Source organism: Perca fluviatilis, chromosome 13 (genome assembly GCF_010015445.1).
Source record: "Perca fluviatilis chromosome 13, GENO_Pfluv_1.0, whole genome shotgun sequence".
In the NCBI taxonomy this organism is placed as follows: Eukaryota; Metazoa; Chordata; class Actinopteri; order Perciformes; family Percidae; genus Perca; species Perca fluviatilis.
This window is the reverse complement of record NC_053124.1, coordinates 19,182,878-19,199,071: the sequence shown is the minus strand read 5'-3', so window position 1 is coordinate 19,199,071 and position 16,194 is coordinate 19,182,878. Positions and strand designations below refer to the sequence as shown.

General features: G+C 38.9%; 2 protein-coding genes across 11 annotated transcripts; both read left to right on the top strand.

Annotated features, from left to right (window-relative positions):
• The first annotated feature begins 274 nt into the window (after positions 1-274).
• Positions 275-7,678, top strand: LOC120570780 (probable 2-ketogluconate reductase). 9 transcript variants are annotated; one of them, XM_039819307.1, is made up of 8 exons: positions 275-353; positions 2,764-2,948; positions 3,331-3,452; positions 4,959-5,337; positions 5,651-5,819; positions 6,078-6,256; positions 6,375-6,471; positions 7,178-7,334. In XM_039819307.1, exons 3-8 carry the CDS (start codon positions 3,336-3,338, stop codon positions 7,332-7,334), a joined length of 1,098 nt encoding a protein of 365 aa, XP_039675241.1. In that variant the 5' UTR covers positions 275-353; positions 2,764-2,948; positions 3,331-3,335. The 9 variants fall into 9 exon arrangements, with proteins under 9 accessions (XP_039675241.1, XP_039675242.1, XP_039675240.1 ...); XM_039819308.1 differs by lacking the exon at positions 275-353 and having other exon boundaries at positions 2,688-2,948; positions 3,335-3,452; XM_039819306.1 differs by lacking the exon at positions 275-353 and having other exon boundaries at positions 2,688-2,948.
• Positions 7,679-12,127: 4,449 nt separating this feature from the next.
• On the top strand, positions 12,128-16,183 carry psmg2 (proteasome (prosome, macropain) assembly chaperone 2). 2 transcript variants are annotated; one of them, XM_039819938.1, is made up of 7 exons: positions 12,128-12,333; positions 13,020-13,191; positions 13,697-13,755; positions 14,529-14,647; positions 14,740-14,919; positions 15,491-15,638; positions 15,823-16,183. In XM_039819938.1, exons 1-7 carry the CDS (start codon positions 12,277-12,279, stop codon positions 15,901-15,903), a joined length of 816 nt encoding a protein of 271 aa, XP_039675872.1. In that variant the 5' UTR covers positions 12,128-12,276; the 3' UTR covers positions 15,904-16,183. The 2 variants fall into 2 exon arrangements, with proteins under 2 accessions (XP_039675872.1, XP_039675873.1); XM_039819939.1 differs by having other exon boundaries at positions 12,130-12,333; positions 15,491-15,611.
• Positions 16,184-16,194: the final 11 nt, after the last annotated feature.

Here is a 16,194-nt window from a genome sequence, read left to right as displayed (position 1 = left end):
TGTGACATGGATCACACTTCCATGTCTGCTTATTTAATCAGAGAAGAGAACAGTCAACAATATCCAAAATGCTTTGTGATGAACCAGGGATATAATTGCTGTGTCTAACACGTGAGTCAGCACTTTGCTAAAAGGCCACCTGTTGTCAAACGTGGCGGCAGATCGAACCGGAGCTTGTCTGGAGATCTAAACTAGCTTAATGAAAGCCTTAATGACTCCTGGACAGTATAGATAAATGAACCAAGGAGGAAGCTGTCTCAGATGCATGAAGGAGAGACATAAAAAAAAAGAGGGGATGGGAGGGGATGGTAAAAATCTAAAAAGAGAAGAAGATGGAGGCAAGGACAAGAAAGGTGGGTGAATAAATGTGAAGAGTGGCGGTGAAAGTTTGGGGGAGTGCCCAGATGACAGAGGGGTAGACAAGTAAGCAAGAAAGGGGAGATGGGAGAGGTGAAGAGAAGCAACAGACACAGGTGTAGAGGAGAAGTGAAAAGAGGGAGGGATAAGGAGCTACAGGGAGGAGAGGGAGGAGAAGAGGAGCAGATGCTTTCAGGTGGGGAGATTACTTAACAGTGAAAACAGGTAAGCTGCTGACCGGCAACTGCCTTGCACACGTGACCATCCCTGATGCTCTGGCTTGTTGCAGGAACACACACACACAAACACACACACACACACACACACACACACACACATACACACATAATAAATCACTGTTAATGTGTTGTAAATGTTAAATGTTAAAATAAGCTATTTTAAAGCAAACAGCTAAATTGTGTTATAAGGCTATAGTTTATTCCTTTGCTATATAAAATTCTCTTCACCTCTGTGTGACTTATAGGCCTTTTCACAGAAGACATTTGACTTGTCACAGTAGAAACAACACAGGTGTAAATAATTAACAATGGCTGAATTCCATTTAGTTGCTATGATTTCAGGTTCCTGGTATAGTTCATGCTATAGGTCACTCTCACTGAACACATAAAACAGAGTCATCATTAGTTAGTTATTAGAAACATCTGGGACTTTTCCTACTATGACATGTCAAAATGTCTGCTGTGAGAAAGGCCTATTGACACAGTATGTTTCCCGACATAGAGGATGGAGACCGCCCCAAGATAAATTTGATGGCTCACAAGATTACATAAGGGATAACAAAGAGGCAGAAAAATAATTTGTTGTTGTTTATTTTTTAACTTTGTAACTTCTTGATATGTTCTTGTGAAATAGCTACTCAATTATTTCACCTCTGCAGGCCTGTAAAAACCCTTCTGATGAAACATTATATGAACTCACTCTCATGTCCAGACTAAGGCCACGACCTGCACACATTTCTTTACTTTAATGGCCCATTCAAACACACGTGAAGAAGTCACAGTGCTGCCACCATAGGTTAATGTATTACTGCCACCTAGTGGTTGAATGTTCAATTGGCATTTGCGTCCTAATCAGTCCTAATGTAGTATTCAGGAAAAAAGGGAAGTTCTCTGCGCTTCTGCAGACCACAACAATCCGGTGCAGCCAATCTTCATCAGAATCCTTGGTGACTCTGATGAAGATGTAATCTTACATCGAAACGTTAGTCACTGTTATGCACCTTAAGAAATAAAACCATCAAGTAAGCAGACATCTGTGTTGCACCGGCAATTTTTTGCTATTTCGGTCCTAAAGAGTAAAAGGGTCTTTCTTAAATTGGTGACACTAAAGTAAGTTTTGTAAGTATTGAAATTCTAGTGACCAAAATTTCATCCAGCAGCAGCCTGCACACCAACCCCATATTCTTGATTCTGCCATCTAACTTTGTACTTTTAGTTAGATAGTTTTTCCAGCACAAGTATGTCTTTCTTTTCCCTTCTTCTGTTGAGTTTTTAAAAGAGCTGTATAAATAAATCAGAATGAGAAAGGAGTTTATTGCCACAGTAGTTACCCTACATGGAATTTGCCTTGGTGATTGGTGCATACATACACAAATAAAAATACTGAACATTAAGTTGATTAATTTCTTGTTTTTTTCTTGTTTGCGGCACTGTAGATTTTTTTTTTTTTTTACTTTTATGACTTTTTATGACACTTCTCAATGTGACTTTAGAAGAAAAAAGTCCTCAGAGTGCTCAGAAGTTCAAACAAATCACAAAGCTGCTCTTTGGAAGGAACACAAAGTTCAGAAAGATCTAAGGCACTCTTCTTGCAAAAAGTTAAAAAGCACTTATTTAGATGACTATTTCACGTTAAAATTGTTAGTACATTAATAGAGCTGGGTAGCAACCCCACACGCGGCTGTTTGTTTCTTTTTTGGAAAGTATCCATGTGAATTTACACACATTTTACTCATCTGAATGTTATTATCATTTTTCATACTCACAAAATTATCTTATTGTTATAATTTGCATGTGATTAATAGATGTTCATAATTCATATTACTCCACACTTTCATAGTGTACAAATTTTACATAATCTTATACCTTTTCCACATTGTGTTGATGCTAGAATCCATACTTTTTGCACATGGTGGTCATAAATTTAGTTGGTTAACTGTCAGTTTTCATGCACGTAACAAAACCACATTTACTCTTATATATTTTGCTCTTCCAACTGTTATTTCCTGCTACATTTGCTTAACTTGCCCACTGAGGATGGTTTTCTCAAGTTTTGGACCGTTGTGCTCAGTCTTGTGCAATCACCACCCTTTTAAGCTTTTGCCTGGTAGACCACTGAGCCTAATGAATTCCTCTCTTCCTTTCCTCCCTTTGCCACCTGGTGTAGACAACCCTCTGTGCTGCTTTCAGATCAGCTTCTCAAGTTTCATCTTTTCATCTAAAGCAAACGGGAGGTTGAATATTATCAAAGACCAGCTAAATGTCTTACTTCACCCCCTCCGTTTGCACTTCTCATAACTGAGAGTCAGGAAACAGCAGGGTGGAGAAAAACTCCTCAAGCTCCAGCTAAAGGTGAGAACTCAACTAATATTAAGTGAAATTCAAATTCGATGCCATTTCACCACTATGTGTATCAAATATTTTTGGATCATTTAATGCATTTTCTTTTTTAACACACACACAAACACACAGGTTTGTTTTGGATTCTTTATTTGACCCACAAGTTAATAATTTATTCATAGCAATTTGACCTATGGACTTTTACTTCATGCACCTTTTACATACAGTATGTAACACTTTACTTCCCTCTGTTTTATGTTAAATCTCTTGAGGATTATTTTAATTTAATCATTTTAATCTATATTTACAGATAAGCATTAATGCTGTGCTCATGTTTTTTGTTTTTATTTTTAACATAATAAACTACACATTGACAATATCATGAATTTGCCAGCCAGAATGCAAAGTGTCTGCTATGTCCGGTGTGTGAGGAGACTGTGGGGTCCAGCACAAGCGTCCCAGATCCTAAATGTGACAAACATGCACAGATCCGTACGCCAACTGCAACACAAAAAGGTTTGCAATATACAGTTCACAAGTATTTGGGGGGATATGCAGGATACAAACTTTGGTTGGGGTAAGAAGATGCAGGGTGCAGGGCTCTTATATTCATATAATCGTTGTGGTGCAAAGGAATTGCACCACAACGATTATATGAATACCACAGTGTTTAACATTATAGATTTATAGGAGAAGAGGGAGAGATGAAGGAGTGTTTGGTGCAGGTCAGATTTCAGGCTGAATTACGGTCCAGGGGTAATGGTGAGTTAAAATAAAATTATACTAATATTACATTGAAACACAGACTTGAAGTGCAATTTTAATTAGTTAAGTGCAACCAAATTCAACTTAAAGGGACACTCCACCAATCATGACCATGCTCAGTTTACTTGTCACAAGGAGTACTGTGTGAGAACAGTTGCATCATGTCCTCTGTGGCTCTGAATGGAGCTTTCTAAAAGTCTGAAAAAATAACCCTAATGATGTCATAATGTGTTATAATATATAAGCAGTGTTATCTCAGATTTGGCTTGACAATTCAAATTTAATACAGATGCCTAAAATAAAGTCTGGGTCAAAGTCTACAGCTACACCTTTCCAGTCAGGTAAAACATTAAATGGGATGGTGTTGCTGAACCTCCTGACCCACATAGTGTGCCATCCTGCAGGGTATCCCAGCAGGGGCAACAGGTTAATGGACATCAGTCTCTGTTCATGCATGTTTCTGCAACGTTACTGTTTGGCATTTTTTAATAACCCAAAAAAGTAAAACAGGCTATCTATGGCCTGGGTTATTTTAAAACACTATATTGTAGGGCAGTAATAGAAGGAGAGGGATGGGAGCAATAGTAGTGGTGTTGAAAAGGGCTCTTATTTTGAAATCCTCCACATACCCTTGTAGTTCTTCCTGGTTCAAGAGCAGAGGGAAATCAAACAAGGATCACTTGTGAGTACACTCTGGTCCGTTCCCAATTTTTGCAAGTTTTTATGGTCCTACTGATTTTCATTAATCGTGACTTGAATGTGTCGTGTGTTGTTGTTGGTAACAGTTCAGAATCGGAAAAGGATTTATTGCCAAGTAAGTAACACTTATAGGAAATTGCCTTGGTGGTTGGTGCTTATATAAACATGAACATATTAAACAATAATATGAATAAACCATAAATACAGAAACGATTTACATACAAAATAGCTGTTTAACATTAACAAAAAATAGGCTGAAGTTTATGTCATTAATGAGAATGGATTTGACTATAGAGGAAAGGCAACTTCATTTATATAGCACATTTCAGCAACAATGCAATTCAAAGTGCTTTAAATAAAACATTAAACAGCAATTAAAACAATTAAATACATTAATTAAATGGAATAGAAAATAAAAACTAGCTGTAATAGAATAGGACAGGTATAAAATACAAGAATAAAAGTTACAGTGCAGTGTTATTGTTACTGTTACAGTCATTTTCAGACACCATATACTCCACCTCTGTCCCCTCTTTGACTTGTGTTTTATCCCATCAGGTAATGGAGGACAACAAGCCATGGGCTCTGATCTCAGAGGTGGGCGGACAAGGTTACATTGAAGAGGTTACTGACATAATGAAACAACACTTCCAAATCATCTGCCACAAAGACTTCCTTCAAAACCCTCTGCTGCACGGTCCTAAAATCCAAGCCATGTTTGTGTGGAACGCCCTTCCTGCACCCAAGCCTGCGCTGCTCAGTTCACTTCCCTCGCTGAAGGTGGTCGCCAACGGAGGAGTGGGCATCGACCACCTGGATGTGTCGTACATCACCAGTCTGGGAGTGAAGGTGACCAACACCCCTGGTGTGGTGAGCGATGCCACTGCTGATATTGCAATGGGTCTGCTTCTGGCATCGGCACGCAATATCGTTGAAGGTGAGTCAAGACCAAAATCATACATACATTTTTTTAAAAGGGCTTTACAATCTGAAGGACGCCATGTATCCTAAGACTCCCGAGGTCAAAGTTTAATGAATCCTTACAATTACAAAACTAAGACTTTCAGCTTTTTCCACTTACGCGGCTTTGAGAGCAAGTCTGACAAAAAAACTAAACATTATGTGCTCATACATTTTTTGTCACAGGAGGCCAAACAATAGGCAGTATGCTTCTCAATGTGGTAGGCCTATTGGTCATAAAAAAAACTGGAAAAAAAACTTTTTTAAGGGAATATCCTGATTTTCCATAGGTCACCAAATAGCAGTTAACCCCAACACCATGCATACACAATGCCAGATGGGAGTTGAAGTCACAGGGTCAACTCTGGGAATTATTGGAATGGGACACATTGGCTGCAAAATTGCTCAAAGAGGCAAAGGATTTGACATGAAGATCGTGTATCACAACCGGAGCAGGAGGTAAAATTTTTATGACAAAATAGTTATTTTGGTTCATATCAATACAGGGATACTTCCTGAAACTATACCTGTTGTACAGCCAAAAATAAAGTTCGGGGAAAAAATGATTTTATGACAATTTTGGGATGATATAATATGTCAAGATCCAATAATGAAAAAGCTTTGCCAATGTCTGTACTCACTAGGCTACTATAACCAGCAATGAATAAATGAGACGGTGGTAAATGGTCAGCTTCATCTTTTCTATGTGCTGTTTAGGAGCGTTGAAGATGAGCAGGCAGTGGGCGCGAGTTACCATGACAACATGGATGACCTGCTGAAAGCATCGGACTTCGTCGTGCTGGCGGTCAACCTGACCCCTGAAACCACAGGCCTGATCAGCCACAGAGAGCTGTCCCTCATGAAACCCACAGCAACACTGGTCAACATCAGCAGAGGTGAGGATAATGCGTTTCCTAGACTTTTACTAATCTTGGTTAAAGAATTACAAACACTACTGTGAGGTTATTCTGAAACACTGATGTTTAATGCATTTTTGGACCCTTCATGCCTCAGGTCTGGTTGTGGACCAGGATGCTTTAGTCAAGGCTTTGCAGTCTGGAACAATTCGTGCGGCGGCATTAGACGTGACTCACCCTGAACCTCTACCAAGGTCTCACCACACTCTCCAATCACAGTTCATTAAAGTGAAACTGTATAACTTTTGAAAGAAGAACATTCTTCCTCTTTGAATTGTTTTGTTTTTGGGTTTTTTTACCCATGAGCAATAAAACACACTTTTGCTCTTTTCAGTACACTAAGGAGTTTTGCTACTACAGTCTTACTTTAGATTTTTTTAAATGATGCGGGTACTTAACATTACTGAGTCAATACCCAGCAAAAGTTACATAGTCTCACTTAACTGTACAAATATTAACCTTGTCACATCAATAGATCACAGAGGACCACAGTATGTAGGCTGCTGGCAAACAAGTTTCATACATATCAAAGTCAGTTTGATTCATAAATATAAAATAAGATGCAATAGTTTTCATTTTGGGGTCAAGAATGTTTCAATTTGTATTTCTACTACATGTATACATTATTATGTCAATTTTCTTCAAAGCTGCACTAGGCAGTGTTTTTATGGATCAAATGTATGAGAAAGATGTCACTTGTCACGAACATACAGAGAATTATCACCCTGCAGCTCTGTACAGCTCTACGACGTTTTTAGCGTCTTTTAGCTTGTTTTGGTTTCTGCAACGCAACTTCACTCTCATCAGCCATCCAGCTGTAACAAGCAGCTAATAGTGAAAGGAAGCAGAATTTAACATTTGCCAACACTCCTTACAACTCCTCTTCTTCATCTTGTGCAGGGATCATCCTCTCCTTGGCCTTCCTAATGTGCTGATCACCCCCCACGTTGGCACCAACACCTACACTACAACAAGAAGGATGGTGCAGAGGATGGTAGAAAACGCTGTGGCTGCACTGAAAGGCCAAACTATTCCCAATGAAGTCAAACCAAAATGACTTCACTGATAGTACCTCAACTGTCTGTAGCAAGAAGTGGTTTCCTATTGAAGAATGAAGTACATACATTAGCTGTTTGACCATTCTGTCTAAAGCTCTGCCACAATTACTTTGATAAACATGATGATTTGTTATATTAAGATTAATAAAATTTATCAATTAGCAAATTTAAAAAATATAGTTTAATATCACTTGTCTGTAAACAACAATAAATGTTAGAAATTACATAATTACACAAAGATTTTGAAGGGGTGATAGAATGCAAAACCGATTTTACCCTGTCATAGTTGAATAACGACAGTTCGGTGGGTAAATAGGACATACATAGAAGCTCAAAATCCCATTGACACCTCTTTACTATGAAAATCTCATATTTTGAAACTGCCGCTGAAAACGGGCGAATCTCAACAAAGCTAGTTGCTTGCGTAAGCATCTCAAAAACCGGAACCTTTGTCAGCCCATGGGTGTATTAAGAGAAGAGCGGTCCATTTAACGCCCATAGGCTACACAACTGACCTGAGATCAGGTAGTCTTCTGAATCTAGGTCGCACAACACTCTCTGCTATTCCATTACAAAATTCACTTCTGAAACTTTTTTGCGAGAAATCAACTATGTAAAGCTCAAATATGGGCGCTTTACAAAAATGGATGGCTAATTGCAAATTTTGTTTACTGTCGGGCCGGGAGTTAGCGGCCGGTGCTGCCTGGGTTCTTGCCCCGCCGGCCGCCTGCTGTTAATTCTGTTACGTGGCAGCCCACACACCCATACCAGCGCAGAGTCACCGGTAACACCGCTAATGGACCACTAAACGCCGCGGCTCTGACAGAGCTCCAGGGCCGGCTCCCCTCTTCCTGCTAGCTAAATGCCCGGTGTGTGTGAGTGAGAGCGCGGTCAGCGAGCTTGTTACAACAGCAATCTGTTACCACAGGTTTCAGTTAATCTTTTAATGTGTGTAATTATAATGTGTTGAGTTATTTAAACAAACGATTGGGGAAATAAACGCCGCTTGTCCGCGAGTCTCATTGATAGCGCCTGCGGCTGGATGGAGCTCTATCAATGAGAGCTAGCTAGCCTCCTCTTAGAATTCCTCTGGAATTCACAAATATTAATTAACTTGAAATCGGACACCGTTGTTAGCTTTATAAGACCTTTAGGTAGATGTTGTATAAGTGGCATGACGAAATTCAATATGTAAATATACTCGAATTACACCGAAAAGGAAGCTAACTATCCGTGATTTGTAGCTAGGATTGAAGGGACAGTCACAGCTAACGAAACACCTAGTCTTCACAAATATTAACTTGAAATCGGACACAGTTGTTAGCTTTATAAGACATTTAGTTAGATGTTGTGTAAGTGGCGTGACTTAATTGAAACTGTAAATATACTCGAATTAAGGCGAAAAGGAAGCTAACTATCCGTGATTTCTAGCTAGGATTGAAGGGACAGTCGCAGCTAACGAAACACTTTGTCTTCACAAATATTCATTAACTTGAAATCGGACACCGTTAGCTTTATAAGACCTTTAATTAGATTTTGTATAAGTGGCGTGACATGTGTGTAACATGTGGTAAGAGATTGCTGGTGTAACAAGCTCGCTGGGGCGCCGCTCTCACTCACAACACGCGGCCATTTAGCTAGCAGGAAGAGGGGAGTTGAAGGCCCTGGCTCTGTCAGGGCAGCGGTGTTGGTAGTCGCTGCTGTGGGCTGCCAGCCGTGTCGGCACTCAAGTACCTCATAGCAGGCCCGGGGTCTGTGAAGGAAGGCAAGCCGGTTGCGAAGGCGGCACCGGCGGGGGGGAGGGGGGGGCAGCACCAGCGGCTGAACTCCGACACACAGTCTTACCAAATTTGCAATTAGCCATCAATTTTTGGTAAAAACGCCACAATATTTGAGCTTTATATAGTTGATTTCTTGCTTAAAAAAGTCTCACAAGTGAATTTAATAACGAAATAGCCCGATAAACAATGTATAACTTTGCAGTGTCTGAAATATGAGGCCTGCTGCCGAGTCTCCCATGTGTTTCTATGTAGTTTGCTCAAACCAATCAGCGCGTAGCTCATTCTGAATATTCATTAGCATACCATATTTGGAAGAAAAGCTCTTGTTTCAAATAGAGCCGTATTCACAGGGTAGTTAAGGGCCTAATAAAATAGCATTTGGGCAATTTTTAGCCCAACATACATACCCCTTTAGGAGACCTTAAGGAACAGTGTAAAATACCCTATATAATCATTCTATCACCCCTTTAACGTTATGTGTACTTTAGTGTAGCATAACAACTTAGTTATACTGAATGACGGTGACATTAAAATACAAAGTCTATGTACATGCTGAAAAAAAAAAAGAAAGATAATAAAGCTACCTCAAATTTTGCACCTTGCACACTTGACCTTCATGGGCCCTACTAGATGTAAAACAAAGCACGACATACTTGCAAATGTTCGTATTCTTTTAGATCTCCCACATATGAAATACATTTACTGCAAAAGTGGTTAAACTGACAGATATGGGCACACCCCATAAATAACATTAATTCAAAATAAAGCCAAGGTGAAAGGAAGATGATACACCTGAACTCAAGTAATTTCTTAATGCAAGCTCTGATTGACCCCTAATTCAGTGTAACAATGGGCAGGGGGTTCCTCTACATGTGTGAAAAAAACGTGAAAGAATGTAATTATCTTGATGCATTGATGAAATAGAGTACTACAAACACATAGGTACAATAAGCGGAAATTCTGAAATGGACATTCTACAGTAGGCTACTTTAAGTTTTGATACTTTAAGTATATTTTGATGCTCATACCTTTTACTTTTTACCCTTTGCAGTAAATCCTTACATATATATTATTATTATTTGTATTGGTAGTAGTAGTAGTAGTATTAGTAGTAGCAGTAGTAGTATTGTAAATGTAGTAGTTGTTTTTAAAAATGTAATGTTTAAAATTTAGGAAGAAGGGATTTCTTTTTTTATTATTCATTCATTCAGAATACAAATATACAAACAAACAAGACATATATATAAATCCAATTCAAAAATAGAACTTTTCCCTCGGGTCGAGCATATAAACAAACCTAGAAGCTTATACGTAACAAATCGACATAAGAATAAAATTAAATAAGAGAAAATAAATACAAATAAATAGGGGCTATCTCAAGTTAAGAGTCTCAAGTAAATAAATAAATTCAAGGGCTTTTTTTATCCTTAACCCGTTTAAATGACTTACACTAAATATTTAACTCATTCTTCCAATGGATCAGGGAGGGCTTGGTCTTAAAATATCTACATTTATGTATAAAATCTTTTCCTAAAAGCACCAAATTGTTGAGAACAAAATCTACCTTCTTATCTTCAACAAAAACACCAAACTTTATATTCTTCACTGTCAGAGGTAGTATCAAAATTTCCCTGGACTGTAACCAGCTCTGCAGATCTCTCCAGAAGGATTGCACCGACTCACACAGAAAAAATACTTTTATTATACTGTTATTAGTATCAAAATCGAATCTCAGTCTTAAAAATTTGTTTGTTGGGTAGATTTCATTTAAAATGTTAAAATTGACCTCTTTAACCTTCGGAAGAAGAGGAAATGAGATATAACTTTTCCTTATTTTCTTAACCTCTCCATCACCAAATTCTTTCAACATATATTTTCTTCTTACTGGATTAGGATAATATTCCTTTAATAGAATATTTCTAATAACTTTGTTGGTACATTTATAATCACAGAAATCAATTCCTTCAATGCAGAGCTGCCTCAGACCAGGAGAAACTTTGCAGTACCTAATGTCTTCTCTCACCATTGGTTTCAGAGACATTGGTATAGCTTTCAACCATCTATCAATAACGCGTGACATTGCATTAAAGTTGATATTTGTGCTGTAACAAGAATCCATTACTGTCCATAAAATGAGCAATTGCCCAGATTCCCTTGGATTTCCATTCCCCCATGTACACAGATTTTCTGCTTATCAATATGTATCTATTATTCCAAACTGGAATATTATGAGGTGTAAAATTATGTTTGTAGATTAACTTCCAATAGAGAAGGCCCTGCTGATGGAAAGCAGAAAGTTTGACTGGTAATGAATTGCATTCAAAATCACACCACAGAAGAAAGTCTATTCCCCCCATTTTTGAAAATATTAAATTGGGAACAACGAACCAAAATGGCTATTATTAAAAGATTTTAACCATTTCAATTTCAAGACACCATTCATTCACAAAACAATCGCATTCGCACCTCCATCTTCATAGTTTTTAACCATGTCGATTTTCCTTATGTACTGACATTTGTTTCTCCATATGAAATTAAAATTGACCTTGTTTATGGCTTTGATCATATTTATAGAGATGGGTAAGGAGAAGGCCGGGTAAATAAGTCTGGATAAGCTGTCCATTTTGGATAATAGAACTCTCCCAAAAAGTGTGATATCTCTCTACAGTCACCTATTTAAGATTAATTTACACTTGTCTATATTGTTCCATACATTCGTTTTGTCTGACGTTTTCTTATCCTTGGAAATAGGCATAGGGGACGGGAGTTGCAGATCTCTACTACGCAAGAACTCTTTGTGGAGCTGCAGTTTGACCGTTAATATGCCTGATTTTAATAGAAACTCCTAAAACACTATTTTAAAAAGTATCCTAAAGGAGATACATAGACCGATAAACACAGATTGTGACAGCCGTTACAGACCTTTACTAAATTTTTTTTTTTGAAATAAACCTTCACAGATACATTTTACTCAGGCATTCACAGGAGGCCCTAAAGTCGCTCAATCATCAACAATCGACGCCGAGTCAGAAGGTCCTCACAAGCAGCAAGCAGGCATCAAAATAGAAGTGAAAACTTTCTGGAGAATATAGTATAATTACATTCAAATCTCTTACTCAGCAGCTGTTTGGCTCTGTGTGTCTGGTAGCTAAACGCCACCATGTTTATCTCTTCGCAAAACTCAGCGCCCTCCTTCAAAGATTTCACCCTCGTCATGGTGAGTGACACATCTAGAGTTTGTGGTTTCACTTGGACAGAGGCAGAAATATAGCCAAGCGGTGATTTCATGGCTGCCTTGTACTGTGTGTGTTATTAACGAGTCAGTGCTTACGCCTTGTAGTTTTATTTTAGACGCAAGGTCTTACCGGACAAATATGCGGCAAAGTTTTGTCAGTACCAGTTTGCTCTATGGATGGTGTGTGTGGGGGGGGGGCATATTGTGACAGTTACATTAAAGAAAGCGGAAACCCCCACCCGATTATTATAAAAATACAGATTCTTCAAACCCCAAAAGATGGTACAGTTTTTGTTATTTAATAGGACCAGAGTCAAATCCAAGTCATGTCAAATTTATTTACATATATAGCCCAGAATCACAGATTAGCAAGCTAAAAGTACCAATACCACACTGTTAGAATACTCCATTACAAATCAAAGTCCTGCATAGTAAAAGTTAAAATACGAGCGTATCAAAAATACTCAGTGCAGATAAATGGCACTTAGGACTGTTATACTGTCAAATGTTATATCATTAGATTATTATTACTCATGTATTTACATTTATGTTATCACCATTTACCTTTTTACATAGGGCTGCAATTTGTTACTAAACCATGAAATGCAGCTGGATTTTTGCACGGAAAAAAAGAATAAAACAATTCATACTTTTATTCTCCCCACCAGCCAGCTGTGGCTGTTGGTAATGTGGGCCAGCTGGCTGTGGACCTCATTGTGTCCACTCTCAACATGAGCAGAGTTGGCTACATACACACAGACTGTCTCATTCCCATGACTGGAAACAACCCGTACGCCACCTGCAAAGAAGATGCTGAGGAGCTGCACACCCCTGCAGAAGGTACCATCTAAGTAAATGTGCACATTTCATCCAAGTATGTTCTCTATTAATCCAGCACTGAGGGCCTGTTTGAGGTACTTTGTTATCCGTTCAATTCTGCTAATATAACTAATACTAACTTTAATTTGTCTGTGAAAGTATAGTTTGCTGATCTGCATGTGTAGCCAAAAACACTGATCTGTACTGCAAATTATTAGTGTTAAATGTGTTGTACTGTTGGTTAAACAGGCCATGTCTCCTGTCAGTGTCTTCTGGTCCAGTTGTCTTATTGTGTTACTCTACATTCTCCCAAAGTCATTGGTTGTCAAAGACTAAAATTAAGACTGAATGGTGCTTCTTTACCGAATAGACCAAAACAGGGTCTCAGTGGGTGTCGGCACACTGTGAATAAATTGTGAGACAAGTGTCAGCAGTGTAATTTGTCACTGCTGTGAAGTTAAAAAGAAACCCAACACATTTAAAAAACTAACCCACAATTAATCTGTTAACCTTTTCTCATCAACAGTTTACACAGCAGCAGAACTGAAGATGGCAGTTCTTCAAATCAGGGCGCCAATTATTCAGGTAAAACCACAGTCTGTTGCATATCGGCATGAGGTGATTCTTCATTTTTTATGACCTAAGTGAGTGTTTTCTTGAGTTTGAGGCCTACCTTTTCAATTGTATAATCTAGTTTTTTTAAAGGTCCCATGACATGGTGCTCTATGGATGCTTTTATATAGACCTTAGTGGTCCCCTGATACTATATCTGAAGTCTCTTTCCCGAAATTCTTCCTTGGTGCAGAATTACAGCCACTAGATCCAGTCCCACAATGAGCTTTCCTTAGGATGTGCCATTTCTGTGTCTGAAGCTATTGAGGAGGAGAGTGGGAGGGGCAAGGTGGAGGGTGGGGGTGTGGCCTTGACCAACTGCCACTTTTCTCGTTTGAAAGCCATGATGTCTCTCTCTCATGGGTTGGCCAAATTCTCTGGGCGGGCAAAGCAGAGAAAGGGAAGGTAACCTTGCTTGTTATGACCTCATAACAAGCAGATTCCAAAACGGCTCATCTGAGCTTTCATTTTCTCAAAGGCAGAGCAGGATACCCAGGGCTCGGTTTACACCTATCACCATTTCTAGCCACTGGGGGACCATAGGCAGGCTGGGGGAACTCATATTAATGTTAAAAAACCTCATAAAGTGAAATTTTCATGCCATGGGACCTTTAAAGCTGAAATATGTTTAAAGAGAAGATGAACTAAATATTTATTTATGATGAGGTAGTTTGTGTTTCCATGGACCTAGAATGGAGTGGGTGTATTTAGTGTATTTGTGGCTCGAACCTTTATTTTAATTGCAGACAAAATCCAAAAAGTTCCGTCAGTTGCTCGTGTCTTGGATCAAAGCCAGCGGGTTCTCCAGGACTGTAGTTCTGTCCAGCAGCCACGCCTACCAGAGGGACGACCAACAGCTGCAAGGGTATTTTCAACCATGGACTTCACATCATCGCTGCATTTCTTTGCCTTTTCTGTTTGCAGTGATCTCTGCTAACATATTTGTGTCCATGTTAGCACTCCTTTGAGGTACCTGGTCACTCCGTCCCTGCTGAAGGTGAGTGCGGATGCTTTGAAGGAGCTTGGCTGGAAGGAGATGGAGCGAGTGTCAGCCTTCCCAGGATTAACAGACGCCAACACAGAGCCACGCCTCTACATCCCCGGAGGAGGAATAACCAAAGGACTTTACACAGACAGGTACCGAGAATGAGCTGCATCTGCCTGTTGGCAACTTCATAATCATGATTTATCTGAAAGGACAAAAAGATACATTTTAGATGGATTTGTGTGCATTTTTATTTATTTTTAAAGTTAAAAAGTGAGGCTTTTCAGAGGTTCTAAGTACAAATAGGGTTGCAACTGCCCGGTCTATGAGACAGGAGTCATGGTTCTGTATAATTAACCAAATACAGCAACAAACTGAACATTGAGCTGGTTATGTTGCATCCTGATATAATTTACTCATTAAATGCAGTCATAATTGCTCACCAGCTGTGTGTGTGTGTAGCAAGCAGCACGTGACGTTTTACCATGTGATGACTGTTGACGTCTACATTACATTCTCTCTCGTAATAACAAGATGCTCAGTCATAATTATGAAAAAGTTGCCCGTCTGTACAATTCTAACATACTGCTACTGGATAATATCAAAACACACTTTCTGTACTACAATATTTTTTTAATTCATCATGCTGAAACCACCCCGTAATAGGTTTTGATCAGGGGTGTTTTATTGTGTTTGACCATGTGTGCTGGATGTTGTGTTCAGCTGTGCAGAGGATCTCCCTCTGGCCGTGCTGCTGCTCTTCTGTTCAGAAGGCGACAACATCCCAGATGCCTTCACGCTTGTCAACCACCTCAACAACTGGCTTCATCTGCTGGAAAATCCTGTAAGAGCAGACAGCCTTACATACACAGTTAGGTTACAGAGCCACTTATACTTTTCAGTACATTAAGAAAAAAAACTTTAAACTTGTTTAAGAAAAGTATTCTGTCACGGTAGACAACATGCTTAGTTTGTTTCAGAACTCACTATATACTCTAATGTGTGATTTACGACTATTACTTTCTAATTATGGTTTTGTCTGATTCACATTTCAGAGCCAAAAGCCCAACAAATGGAAGATCCCAACTTCCTGGAGTCTTCTTTTTGGCAGCGGTATCCCTCCAGCACTGTTTTGATACACACATATTTAGTTTTTGCTAATTTAGCTCATAATTAGCTTCTGGGAACTGCAGCAAAGTCTTATATATGTATTATATTGAGTTTACTTGGTCTGGATCTAAAACTTAGTTGTAAACTGACCCCGCAAGAACCTTCCCACTCCTTTATTTTGATAATCTTTAAATGTACAAACATTACATCACGTACAGGAATTGACCCAAACGTGCACTTCTGGAATAATATTTCCTTGTATTGCAGCATTTAAATGTTTTTTCCAATAAAACATTGCGATAAGAATCAGTGTGAAT

Coding starts and splice junctions, on each gene's coding strand:
- psmg2 (XM_039819938.1), top strand. CDS start 12,277: ATGTTTATCTCTTCGCAAAACTCAGCGCCCTCCTTCAAAGATTTCACC. Junction 14,920..15,490: donor AAAGGACTTTACACAGACAG/GTACCGAGAATG, acceptor TGTTGTGTTCAG/CTGTGCAGAGGATCTCCCTC. Junction 15,639..15,822: donor CAGACAGCCTTACATACACA/GTTAGGTTACAG, acceptor TTCACATTTCAG/AGCCAAAAGCCCAACAAATG.
- LOC120570780 (XM_039819309.1), top strand. CDS start 3,336: ATGCAAAGTGTCTGCTATGTCCGGTGTGTGAGGAGACTGTGGGGTCCA. Junction 5,820..6,077: donor TATCACAACCGGAGCAGGAG/GTAAAATTTTTA, acceptor TGTGCTGTTTAG/GAGCGTTGAAGATGAGCAGG. Junction 6,472..7,177: donor CACCCTGAACCTCTACCAAG/GTCTCACCACAC, acceptor CATCTTGTGCAG/GGATCATCCTCTCCTTGGCC.